Raw genomic sequence first — 12,957 nt, 5'->3', positions numbered from 1 at the left:
ATAAAAAACAGGTATTGGAGGGAAGTTTGCTATTGCCCAATGCTGGGATGCAGCCACACATTTTCCAGCTCCTCTCATCCCACGCCAGCACTCGGAGCTCACCCTCACCATGGCTCAAGCCTACTGCCTGCTGCCTCCTTCCCGGCAATCAAATCTCTCAGCCAGTGCCGCAACCAACAAAAATTTCATGTCAATTCAGCTAAAAGACAATTGGAGCTGCAGTTGGGCATAATTATGGCTTTGTTCTCCACGTGTGTATTCCTCGGAGCGTGTAATCAGAGCCGCGCTGTGGCCCCGCTGCCACATCAACTGCACACCCATACCCTGCTTCCAAGAAAGCCACCACTGGCTGATCACGCTGCATTTTTGGACAATTTGTGACAGGCCCCTTTGCCAGCCCCGTGTGCCTGATATCCCTCTGAAATTCCAGGGGGAGAACCCTAGGCACAGGTGGGACTGGCAGGTAAGGGCAAAAGCTCAGGTGTGAGTTACCAGCAGGTGGGTACAGGTATCGCTGCAGAGGTCTGAAGCTTCGGGTTGGACGCACTCATGCACCTGCTGTGAATCATGCCCAAAAATCTGCTCTCCCAGCTTGCAATCCACACTCGCATGGCAGAGCTCACCAAGAATCAGGAAACTCCTTCTCCCATCAGGAGGCTGGGGCAGCCACATCAGCTGTTTCAGCTGAGACTGAGGATGGATCATCATTTTTATTGCTGCTTTTTCACCCACTTTCACCTGCTGGCTTCATCCATCACTGCTGCTCCCACCCAGCCCCTTCTTCATGGGAGCACACCCGGAAATGTTTCAGGAATTATTCCACCTTCCAGCAGTCACAGCAAATATTTAGCATCACTTACCAAGGGCTACACAAGAAAACAAATAAAAAAAAAATAATCCAAATCCCTAGACAAGCAGACAATCCTTCCTCAACCACACTATTCCCTGAGGTGTGTGGGTAGGTTGATTTCTTGCAATCATTTTCAGCACGAAGTGAACTAGATTTGGAAAAAGCATCCTGGGAATCCTCAGTTTTGTTCTTTTCACGCTGCCTCAGTACAGGTCTGCCTTTGGGTCCCTCGGTGCAATTTGCTTTTCCGAAATGGAGAGCCCTGCCTTCCTGAAGCACAAAATCCAGTGCAACTCCAGCTTTCCTCCCAGTCACTTTCTAGGCATGGGCTATTACCTACAACAAGCTATGGAGGTTTTAATATTCCTCAGTCTGGGAAGTCTACAAAGAAAGGAAAGAGGTGAGAGTTCAGGAGTGGAGGTGAAGGAAGGGGGAAGAAGAAATTGGTGTTTTTTTGAAAGCAATTAGTGCCTTTTTGTTGGATAACTTGGATAACTTACACCTGACTCTAGTGAGTCACACACAAATAATGCTTAATCCCTGCTTTGAGAAGACAAGACATGAAGAGGGTTATTCCCTATGCCCATTTCAAAGCATTTAACTTAGAACAGCCCTCTGGGTGCTGCCTGCCTCTCTCCCAGACAGCTTGGACTCCCAGCACCCCTCTTCCACCCAGTGCCAGTAACCCTTTTGAGGGCTCACTGGGCACTGGCACTTGTCCCCTGCATCCCTAAGGAACTCACTGGGCTGGCGGGCAACGCAGGATGCCTGGAGCAAAATGCTCCCCAACCCTTCTGATCCTCCTCCCCATGCCAGCAGCTCTATTCTCCCATCTTTTTGTCCATCCCTAAGTGTCAGTCCTTGCCTGTTCCCTCCCTCCTAAAGGAGTTTTCTCCTTCCCCGTTCTCCCCAGGTTATCTGCTGAATTCCACACACGCCTGCACAGACGGGATCAATCCGAGGCTGCCTTGCCTTCAGCTTATCTCTGCTCCAAATGATTGATTTTCCCTCTTTAAGGGTAATTTGCTGGTGAATTCCATGTATTGCAAAAACCCCTGTGAAATCTAATTCAGCCCGACTGGCAGCTGGCACTTTTGGGAGAGAATACTTGTGCGCCGTCAATTCCCCTTTACAGTTTCTTGCCATGTAGATCATATTTATAGTGCTTGTGCCTGTCATATGCATATATATGCCCTGGATGATTCATATATTGCCACCTGCACACGCATGGGCACACAGGATATCCTGATGGGGGTCACTGGTGGAGCTCTGTGCAACAAAGAGAGCGTATTCCCATGGCCCGGATTTTCCTTGTTTTAAATTCCCCATTTACCTTCCTCGATATGCTTATTTTAGAGAATTGTTTCAAAATGATTTTGAAATGTCAGGCCATCATAGTGGTGCTTCAGACAGCCTCTGCCCTCTTCTTCCTCTTCACTCAACTGCGTCGAGGAAAATGAAGTGGAAGTCATGGTGGGAGAGCTGGTTTCCCTGGCATGCCCTGGGAGAGCAGGCTGCTGCTTCCCTTAACATGCATCCATGGATCTTGGAGCCACAGGAAATGGGGGATGACTGGAAGGATACCCTGCCCCTTTTCCTGGATAGCCAAACCCTTGCCTTCTCCCTGTGACCAAGCCACCAGGTATAGAACACCAGCATATCCAAAAAGGACATCCATGTCCCCCAAATCAGCCAGCCCAGGAGCAGATGAGCTCTCTGAATTATCACCAACCTGTTCCACAGCTCAGGGCTCCTGTTCTCAACCTGGAAACAAACCTTGCTGTAAAAGCAGGTAAGTCAATGCTTTAATCTTCTGCCTCATACACAGGATTTATTCCTCCCTGCTGAACTACCACAATGTGAATGAGAGGAGAACCCAACCACAGCCTGGGGGTGTCCAGTTGAGTGTAGGCTCAGTCTAAACACTGGGAAACTTCAATGGATTTTCATAAACAGCTCTTGAATGGCTTGGAAAAGCTGTTCAAGGGTCTGCTCTCTATCTGGCAGGGAGAGGAACTCAGCTGCACAGCAATTAATGCTTTTTTCTCTTCCAGTAAGTCCTAGAGAATGCAGAAACAAAAACCAGCACACCTGGTTGAACACCTCTTAGCTGCACCCCAAATCCACGTGTGGGGCCACCTCAGCTCAACCCGGTTGCATCCCTCTTGAGAAGCTCCCCATTCCACCTTGCACCCCCAGCCAGCTCCTCCTGGAGCAAGACCATGGCCACATCTGGGGGATGGAAGCTGGGAGTTTGCAGGGGCTAGACTCCAAGGAAGGGCTTCTCCTTGGAGACACTCGCTTGGGTACCTTGTCTGAGAGATTAATGCCAGCCAAGCTGAAGAAAGGCACTTACAACACAGAGGGAAATCCAAGCACAGGCTTTCAGTGTGGTCTTGTGTGCCTCAGAAATGCATTTTTAAGTGCTTTGCTGAATTGTTTAATCTGACTCCTTCCAAAAGCCATCATTTCAGTTTGTGCAAAACACACCAGAAGAAAGAAAGACCAAAAACCCCACAGTTACAAAAGGCTGTGTGGGCCTTGTTATGAAAAACCTTGTTTAACAGCCTTGGCAGCCCACACGGTGTGTTTTAAAGGCCCAGCTCCACAAAGGCACAATGACAGGAAGGCTCCCCAAAACCACCCAGCCCCACAGGACTCCTGCACGGAGCAAGGTCCAGGCGTGGGCTGCTCCATCCCAGCAGGACCTCAACAAGCTGGAGCACTGAAGGAGCAGTGCCTGAATTTTCTGGAGGGGCCAGAACAAGGCTGGGGGGCTTGGCTCAGGAAAGAAACCAATCTGCCAAGGGACTCTCCCAGGACTTCATGACATAAGTTGGGAGGCAGGAGACAAACTCGAGCAAAGTGATCTTCCCAAAGACTCCAGTTTTGATCTCCCATGTCTCAACCCATCTGCTCTCATTTATTTCTCTCTCTGCTTTCCCTGGAGATGTGTATAATTCTCTTCTTGTTTCCCTCTGCCCCTTACACAAATGAGTCATGTCATCTCCAGCATGAAGCCAGTGCTGCCAGAATAGCTTCTGTCAGCCGCGTTCCTCAGTCACATCCCTGCCTGAAGACCTAGGTCCTTGTCAAGACATCCTCCCACCCCTGCATCCACGGAGAGATGAGAGAGCCCAGTGCCACCTCAGCTACAAACCATCCAGATGGTTTGTAAAACCCTCACAGCTCTCACGGGGTACTTGAGCATCCAAAATATCACTGTCAGGCAACTATCTAACCTTTCTGTAGTTTTTTTACTGAAAGTTGATGGGTCTTCAGAGATCTAGAAATACTTCTCTGGGAAGCAGTGCTGGCTGTAGGTGCAGTCCTACTTCTATCTCACACACATCTTTTTCACAACCCGGGCATCTTCTCCCCATTTTTTCCCCCAAAGTGCTACCTTGATGGTTAACCCAGTTGCAAGCATCCATGAGAGGAAATAAGGAAGATCCATTGCAGGATAATGCAGAAAAAAAGTAACCAATTGCTTGTAACTTTTCTCTCTCCAGATATTCCAAGAATCAGCTCTCCTCTGCTTCTTATCAGTGAAAATAATGCCATGGTCAAAGCAATCTGTGCTAATATGATGGTCTCTGAAGACGTGTACAGTAAAACTCCTTCAGACTCCCTCAGCACAAGAGATCCTCTCTCAGCAGTTTTAAAAATCTCAGCCAATTCTTTTGGGGAAATCTCAGGAAGTTAAAGAAATACATCAAAAGAACAGCATCTATTTTTTGCTGGTGCGATGGGGAAGGCAAGGCTATTTTTTATTCTCCCATTTTAAAATTAGCAAGGCTGAAAAGTGAATTCTTGAATGGGAGTCACTCCAATAAAATGAGCTTTTAACCAGAAATAATGACAGATCCTTCATCCTGGTGGCACAAACAGAAGTGTTACAATGCCCTTCAAGAATGGATCTGCTGACATCTCTCATAAAGCATGACAGCATCTCTATTCAGAAACTATCCTAAGCATCTGTCATATCCATATCTTCTTTATTAGCAATTGACATTTTCAAGAAAAAACAGTCTCTTTATCTGCTTAATAGCTCATCTGCACCTCTTCAGGCTGAACTCATAACTCCTGGATGGTGACATCATGTCACCAGTAGATTATTAGTTCTGTGTCATAATCACTTCAGATGAAAAAAAATGGGATTTCTGGGTGGCTTGACGAGATGGGGTAAACTCCACCCCGGGCTGGGAAACAGCAAGTATATCTTCTGAGTCACAAAAGGCATCTGAAAAGATGCACATTTTAACTGACCCACTGGGATTTTGGGGGCCAGGGGAGGATGTTTTGTTTCCCATTACCTGAAGCATCAGGAAAACACCCTGATGATGTTTTGCCATGATGCTGGATGGAGCTCTGAACCACCTGGTCTAATGGAAGGTGACCCTGCCTGTGGCAGTGGGGTTGGAACGAGATGATCTTTCAGGTCCCTTCCAACCCAAACCATTCTATGATGCCATTTATTCTGACAAATCCTCTCCCCTCATCTCCTGCTCAGCCTGAAGAAGAATGGGAACAGCAGGAGCCTGCAGGCAGAGCCTTTCCAAGGGATTTTGGACAGCTCACCATGAGGTGTCAGCACTAGTTTGGAGCAGACACCCGGCAGCATGGCAGGGCTGGGGGGGGACCAGCACACAGGAGCAGCCAGACGTGAACTGCACAAGTCAAATAATCAGAGTAATTGAAGGCTGGGAGCCCAAGGCTGGAAAACAGGCTGCAATCCCTAACACAGCACGGATCGGCGCATGACAAATAGGAGCTCCACTGACATATGGGAGGAACAAGCCTCCAATGCTCCTGGCTTGTTTGCAGTGATGAACTGGTATCCCAGTCCTCCCCATGCTGATGGGCATCCCTTACCTCCTCTGTGACAGCAGCAGCACCTGTCCCTCAGCACCTGGGGCAGAGAGCTTGGGGCTCCTGTCTTCCCTGTCCCTGGCAGGTCCCCTGGGGGCCCAGAAGAAAAACTCCTTTGCTAAACCAGACTGGCAAAGCACTGCCCGACAAGAGCCCTCAGAAGCAGGCGGGGATCAGCCTCCTAGACAATCCTGTTTTCTGGCTCTCAGGGGCTGTATAGTCCTGGCTGCATTAGAGCTTGTGCCATGCCTGCACCCTGGGGAGGGAAACTGGACTTGGGGTACACAAGCAAACAGAGCAATGGCAGTGGTAAGAACTGAAAAAGTGGATGTTGGGACAGAACTATGCACTTCATCACAGGTTCCTCGGCGACTTCTCCCCTGCACAGCCCAGAAACAAACCAGTGCTACCCCACAAAGGACGGACAGGATACCTCACCTCATCCTTGTCCTGCACCTGGATGAAGAGGGGAAGGGCAAAGCCCACCTGGGCCAGCTCTGGGATGGCCACGCTGTACTCAGAGCTGTTGAACTCGGGCGCATTGTCGTTGACATCAATGACCAGGATGTTGAAGGTGGTGGTGACACTGGCGTTGGAGGGAGTGCGGTCATCGTTCAGCTCCGTCCCCTGCAAGGAGAGAAAGCAGGGGAGCTTTTATTTTTCAGAAAGAATAAACGTAAAAGAAAGTGTGTATGGTGCATGGTGTGGTGAGAGACACTTGCAGCTTTCTCTTCCTCCACTTTGCCATGGAAGAGTGCCCAGCTGGCTCTGCCATTGTCCCATTAACACACAGAGATGTTGGCCCAGCTCTCCCATCACCCATGCTTTGGTCCCATAGTACTCTCACAAAACTTCCCAGGGGTTTAACATTTCCCTTGGGATGGCTGTGGCCAAGTTCTCACTTGCCTCTATCATGCCACAGGTTGGCAGGATCCAGAGTCACAGAAGAACAAGTAGGAGTTTTCTCTGCCACAAGCATTTAAACAAAAAAAAATGTCCCTTGTGAGATGCAGGGGACAGTCCGCAAAATAAAGGAAGGCTCAATGATCTCTCCTCAGCCATCCCTGGGCATGGGAGCTGACAGTGAACCACACAGGATGCTAAAAAACATAGGGATGGAAAACTAGGGCACCAGAGGAAAAGAAGATTTAGACCTTAAAATAGGTTTGGCAACATGTGTCTAAATACAGAGCTGAGTCATGAGTCCACATCACACCTCTGTCTCAAGAAGGACTTTAGTTCTGCCTTCCCAAAAGGAAAGAGTGCAGATTTTAATGCCAGAGAAGCAAGACTCATGGAACAGCCTTTTCAAGCTGAGTCCCTCCTCTTGTCCTTTGGATAATCTTGCTTTGCTGTGGGCATGGAAAAGCAACACTATCACGACCCACACGGCTCATTGCTATTCACTGCTTCTGCACACAACAGCAGAACAGGCTGATCCTAGCGAGGAGCAATCCAGCTGTATTTTCACTGTGTGCTCCAGGATGAGAGCAGCAGAGAACATTCTGGGTCCTGGGGATGCGGGACACAGAGAGCTGGCATTTGCGGGAGGATGCGAAGTTTGTGGGGATAGGACATAGAAATCTATCAGATCAACAGAATATGGTTGGAACTTCATTATCATGCAGGGAGGAAAACGGGCAAGTTTTCAGGCTCACAAACCTTTCCAAGATTAAACAGATATTTTTGTCCCTATTAAAATCAGACAATCCTCCCTGTCTTGATTTTTGAAACTACAAAAGCCTGAATGAAAAGATACCACAGATGGGTGAGGATCTCTTCCTCACACACAAAGCCCCATGGTATGAACTGTATCTGGGACCTAGAGGGGTGATTTCTTGTCCCTTTGCCTCCCTCCAAAAAAGCATCACACTTGCCAAAACAAGAAGGCGGTGTGCTGGCTGTCTCCCTCACAATCAATGACCCTTCCTACACCACTGATTTTTCCCCACCCTGGCCCAGCAGAATCTATACTTCTAAATGTGTTTCCAACCAGCTGCCCAGCTTAGTATTGATTTTAATTACAGGGCTGTGAGCAGAGCCAGGGAGCCGCTCTCAGGTGGGGCTGGTGGGGCTGGAAAGCCACGCTCCAATGCCTTTTCTTGACAAGGCAACTTCCAGCATCACTCCCTCCCCGCGCTGGGCAGGCACAGATGATGCCCTGTTACACCACTGCCTGCTGACGAGACAAAATGTCATGTTTATCCAGGGTTTTGGTGGGGAGAAAGAGGGGAAACAGGCAAAAGCAGGCACAATTCAGGTGCCTGAATATGTGTCTGGCGCTATATGCAACCTTGGGGTATCTGCATGCTGCCAGCAGACACGGCCACAGGCAGGACACCAAAAATGCCCTTATACATCCATATTGAGTGAATGATGTTTTGGGCCACCAGACAAGAGGGCTGTGCTTAACATCTCACCTGCCTTGGCCAGCACATCATGGCTCTGCATGCCCAAGAGAACAACATATCCCAGGTTTGCAGCGCTACCTGGAAGGGGCTGTCCCAAGGCAGGATGCCCTCTGCATCCTGCTCTGTCAATGTGCTTCCTGGCTGGAGGAGGGCTCACCTTCACTGTGAGGATGAATCCAGCACTGTAGAAGGGATTTTCCCGGTCCAGGGGCCCATTCAGGGTTAAGGCTCCGCTGATGTAGTCCAGTGCAAAGATGCTGTTAGTGTTACCTGAGAAAAATAACAGGAATGTGAGCACAAGCAGCTGGCACAGCTGATCCCAAAAAGTGCTGGGGTTAACAGAGGGAGAGAAGCAGGAGGACATGAGCTCCAAGCTGGGCACAGGCTGCACTGGGCTCTGGGAACCTGGCATACCATTCCAATGTGCTTTAAAATGTCATGGCTCTAACACTCCTCTCCTCCTCTCATCTGCCCCGGCTTAGGGCTCAAAATGGGGCTCTTCCTCCAGAGTCAAAAGTTGCCAATGCTGGAAGCAGCTGAAGAATTTCAAAGGGGTTTAGTTATTAAAATGTGCAACAGCAATGCTGAAAGCAGGACCAAATCAGCTGCTTCCCTCTGAGTGACCACCTGCATTTGCAGGGTACCGTGTTCCCAGGGTGGGCATGGCCTGTCTCCTCTAAAATACAGGAGTTAAGGGACACCAGTCCAGGATAATCACAGGGAAGCACAGATGGACCAAGCTCACAAGGAATTCTCCACATTACAGGTGGTGGTTTAGCTGTGGGACCTCTTGCCAGAGGGTGCTGAGGGGGATGCAAGTCCACATGTATTCAAGGAGAGGCTGAAGAGCTTAAAGAAAGAAAAAAATTCCATCAAGTAATAGAGAAGCCTCACAAAGCTCAGGAATTTCTTAGCTGGATGTATTTGAAGCCAGGGAAAGTATCAGCAAAGTAGTGCAGGCACTTGCCCTGCTTTTATGCTCTTGCCAGATACGTTGACCCTGTGCAGCTGCCTGGTTTTCCTCTACTGGAACCAAATTTGGCCCCTGTCCCTACATACAAGCAACCAGCCAGGATGCCACAGAGGGCTGGGCTGCCTCCACAGACCATCCCATCCCCAGCTTGAAATCTCCTCTGGAATTAGACACCCAGAGAGGATTAAGACAACACTCGAGTCTCATGGCCAGCAGATACTAAAAGGACAATGTCCTTCTCTGGGAATGCACTTGTGACAACTCCAGGTGCTCTCCCTGTGAGCCAGACAAAAGCAAGCAATTGGTGTGTGGAGCCTGGGACACCTGACACCAGCCTGACACCAGCCTGACACAAAACCAGAGCAGGCTGCTGAATTAGTGATGACCAAGGCAGTTATATCCAGGCATATGGTCACCCACACAGCTCCCCTCAGCATCTCAAGGCATGCAGAAACCCCTGATCCAGACCCAGACGGGAGCCAGGAAACCCTGCAGGTACATTCCCAGTCAAAAGGAAATAAAAAATAAATCCTGTCTTTTCAATACATCTCAGCATGAACGAAACACACACAGCATTTGTCATTTCCCTGGAAGGGAGCTGCAAGACAGATCTTCTGCCGCAGAAAGTTGTTTCCCATCACTCAGCATCCACCTCATTCCCTTCCAACCTCTGTTTGATCACAGCTGCACCTTTCTCAAGATGGCCAAAGTCTCCAGGTCTGGCCATTCCCTCCCTCCCACCCCAGGAGCCACCTGGCCTCTCCTCTCTCTCCCAGAGCCCTAAGTGCCTTAACACCTTTCTCCCCATTACTGAGCCCTTCTATCTTCCTCCTGGACCAAATTCCTCCCATTCCTGTCCTTGGTCCTCTCTTCTCTCCATCTGAAATGCCCCACTGACCTCTCGCCAGCTTAATGAGCTGATGCCAGGCTACTTAAAATATTAGCAGCAGCCTTGCTGGTTTTTTTCCTAATCTTTTGCCACTGTACATGAAGATCTCCAGTTTCCTCCCTTGGACAATTCCCCTCTTTCCATCCTGACTTCCCACTCCTGCACTGTAATTTATGGCTGACTCCTTAGGAAGCTTCTTCTGATCCCAGCTCTGAAGGGCACTCCACAAGATGGATTGGACTGTGCTGCGAGGCATTTAAATGCTCCAGGATACCAAGGTGCCACAGTCAAGTTTACACCTCGGGGTCACCTCCCCCTAATATAAAGTGTAATAAAATGCAGAAACAATGGAATTTAGTGGAATTAGGTCAATAGGACAGGAATTTGACTGAACACAGCGCTGTGTTCCCTGTCCTAAAAATGGTTATGCATTTCATATTTGACCACAGTCACTTTTTGAAGGATGAGCAACTAACTTGGGGACCCAAAGGCCTCCCAGGCTGCACACCAGAGGCTTTTCTTTATCTCAGCCTCCCCAACAGCATCAGATACTCATCCTATGCCCACTGGGGCTTCCTTTGTGCTAGCAGAGAATTCCTGGCTTTGTGAATTTCCAAATTTAAGGAAAGAGGTGTCTCCAAACTTATCTCCCAGAGGCCTTTCATGATTTCCTCTACAATACCTCTCCAACCACCACTTCCTCACTGCTCTGACCAGCGATCCCAATGCCCATTTCCCAAGACATCTTCCTTGCAAAATCTCTCTAATCATCTTAACACGCCTTCACTTTCCTGAGAACAAGGGGAAAAAAAATAAGGCGGGGGGAAATTAGCCAATTGTGTCTTTCTGGAGAGACCAGAGGGACACATAGGGACGCGGCAGAAATTAAAGGACAGGAAGGGAAAGGCTGGGCAGAAAAATGCGAAGAAGAGCAGAGAAAAGGAAAACAAAGGACAAAATGTTTTAAATGTCAAAAAGACAGAGTGAAGGGGAGAATGACAACAACAAAAAAATTGAGAACTTTGGGACAGCAGTACGAATCCACTTCTGACAGACCTGTTGCTCCCACCCGGCAAGGATCAGGCTTGCTCAGGGCCTACAAACCCAGCTTTTTGTTGTGACATGGGTCAAGTAGAAGGAAAAGTTTCCCATCCGCCTGTCCATGCGCAGGTACAGGGACAACAGCAGCTCCTGCATACACTGCAGCCGAGAAGGCAGGGACTGACGGGATGCTGGGTTGGAAGCAATGGGATGGATCACAGAAGCCCATTCCAAATGTTTTTCCAGGCTCATTGAGGAACGGATGGTGGCATAGGCGTCATTTTGGAGAAACACTGCTATAACGAGGGGTTTTATAGATGAGAGCCATAATGTTTAATTGCCCTCAGCCAAGCTCTCAGTTTAAAAAGGCCATTAAAAGTACTGGCTCAAACCCAGAGAAGGGGGGGAAGAAAAAGGAAAAAAAAAAAGGGGAAAAATAAAGAAGACATCAATATCTCCTCCTTCCTCCCTACCCCTTTAGCCTTTGACCATGTTCAAATTGTTCAGAGGGAGAGATGCAGCTACTGCCCTGCTCTAGCGAAGAGCTACCTGTCAGTCAGGGCAAGCTGTTTTCCCTGGGCAGGATAATTTTCCCACCCCCTCTGCAGGAAGGGCTGCTCATGTTGGGAAGCCGCCATGGAACTTGGAGCGGGTGACTTTCATGAGATCTGAAAGGGGAACCCATCACACACCTTGCTCCGGATAATTTATTAATCGAAATGTGCTCCGTCAGGGCTCCTCGGCACCGAAATAGATGCTGTTGGATGTGGTTCATGGAGTCAGCAACAGACACAGTTATTAGCGTATAAATAGTCCATCAGCTGCCGTGAGCACCCTGCTGCTCTTCACCTTGAGTTTCTGCCCCCTGGCCACAGGCAGGGAAGCACTGCCAGGGCAGGGACCTTGCCCTGTGCTTAAATTCAAAGGCAACAAGTCATTTCCAAAGGAAAAGGGGTTATTACAGCCTGAGCTTTCTGGGAAATCGAGTTGCTGTATAGAACAGTGAAACAGTGCCCCTTTCTCCTGCTCGGGACTTTGGTTTGCTGCTCTTCTAGGAAGATGCAGCTCTTTGGGATAACAGATCCGAGCCCAAAGCTGTGTGCCAGTGCTCCTTCTCACATGCCTGCTCTGCAAACAGGCCTTTTTAGTATCTTTCCCAAAGGATTTGTCCATTCTAGCACAACCAGCAGAACTCCTGATCTTCCAGATCACATGCTTGCGTAGTTCCCTTTTTTAGAATGGAATGTACAGTACAAGGAAATAAAAGGAGATATTTATCACCCAAGGTGCAATCTTCTCCCTCCCAAATTTCCTGGGAGCTGTGGCCAAGTACCAGGGAGAACAGAGACCGCAGAGTTTCTGCTCTGAGTGTAATTCTTCACACAAAAGGATGCTGAGTCTTGGACCACAACCATCATTCCCCCACATCATCTAAAATGGGCTTCTTGATGTAAACCTCACATCTCCAGGCTCCACAGCTTTCTCAAACTCCTCCATTGAAAACCATCTCAGAACCAGTTGCTTTTTATAGCCACAACATAAACAGAGGTGGCCCTGGTTCATCTTTCTCCACCGGTTGTCAACATTGAATCCCAGACTGGTTTGGGTTGGAAAGGACCTTAAAGATCATCTCATTCCAAGCCCCTGCCACAGGCAGGGACACCTTCCACTAGACCAGGTTGCTCAGCCTTGAATACACATTAAATCCCACAAGTTAAATAGGAAGTCTCAGAAATTAAACAGAAAATATGCTTTTTTTCTCCTATTTACACATAAAAGGGAATGTATAGTTTTAATTACCAAGGGCCATTTGCTGGGGGACCACCTGCCATGCAAACCATTATCCCAATCATATCTCTTTCCAATGATTCCTGGATTGCCAGGGAGCCGAAGCCAGATGCCAATGTGATGACAAAACATC

The 12,957-nt window shown here is 48.7% G+C and overlaps 1 protein-coding gene across 2 annotated transcripts in view; it reads right to left on the bottom strand.

Annotated features, from left to right (window-relative positions):
- Positions 1 to 12,957, bottom strand: part of CDH23 (cadherin related 23) — a 185,212-nt gene that overhangs the window by 78,908 nt on the left and 93,347 nt on the right. For both annotated transcript variants that reach the window (XM_069018960.1, XM_069018959.1), the window contains exons 10-11: positions 8,291 to 8,403; positions 6,161 to 6,349 (exon numbers count right to left, since the gene is read on the bottom strand). In XM_069018960.1, coding sequence (XP_068875061.1) covers positions 6,161 to 6,349; positions 8,291 to 8,403 — 302 coding nt within the window. The remainder of the gene's footprint in view (positions 1 to 6,160; positions 6,350 to 8,290; positions 8,404 to 12,957) is intronic.

Source organism: Aphelocoma coerulescens, chromosome 6, assembly GCF_041296385.1.
Source record: "Aphelocoma coerulescens isolate FSJ_1873_10779 chromosome 6, UR_Acoe_1.0, whole genome shotgun sequence".
Lineage (NCBI taxonomy): Eukaryota > Metazoa > Chordata > Aves > Passeriformes > Corvidae > Aphelocoma > Aphelocoma coerulescens.
The sequence above is the reverse complement of the archived record's forward strand: the minus strand, read 5'-3'. Positions and strand labels throughout refer to the sequence as shown.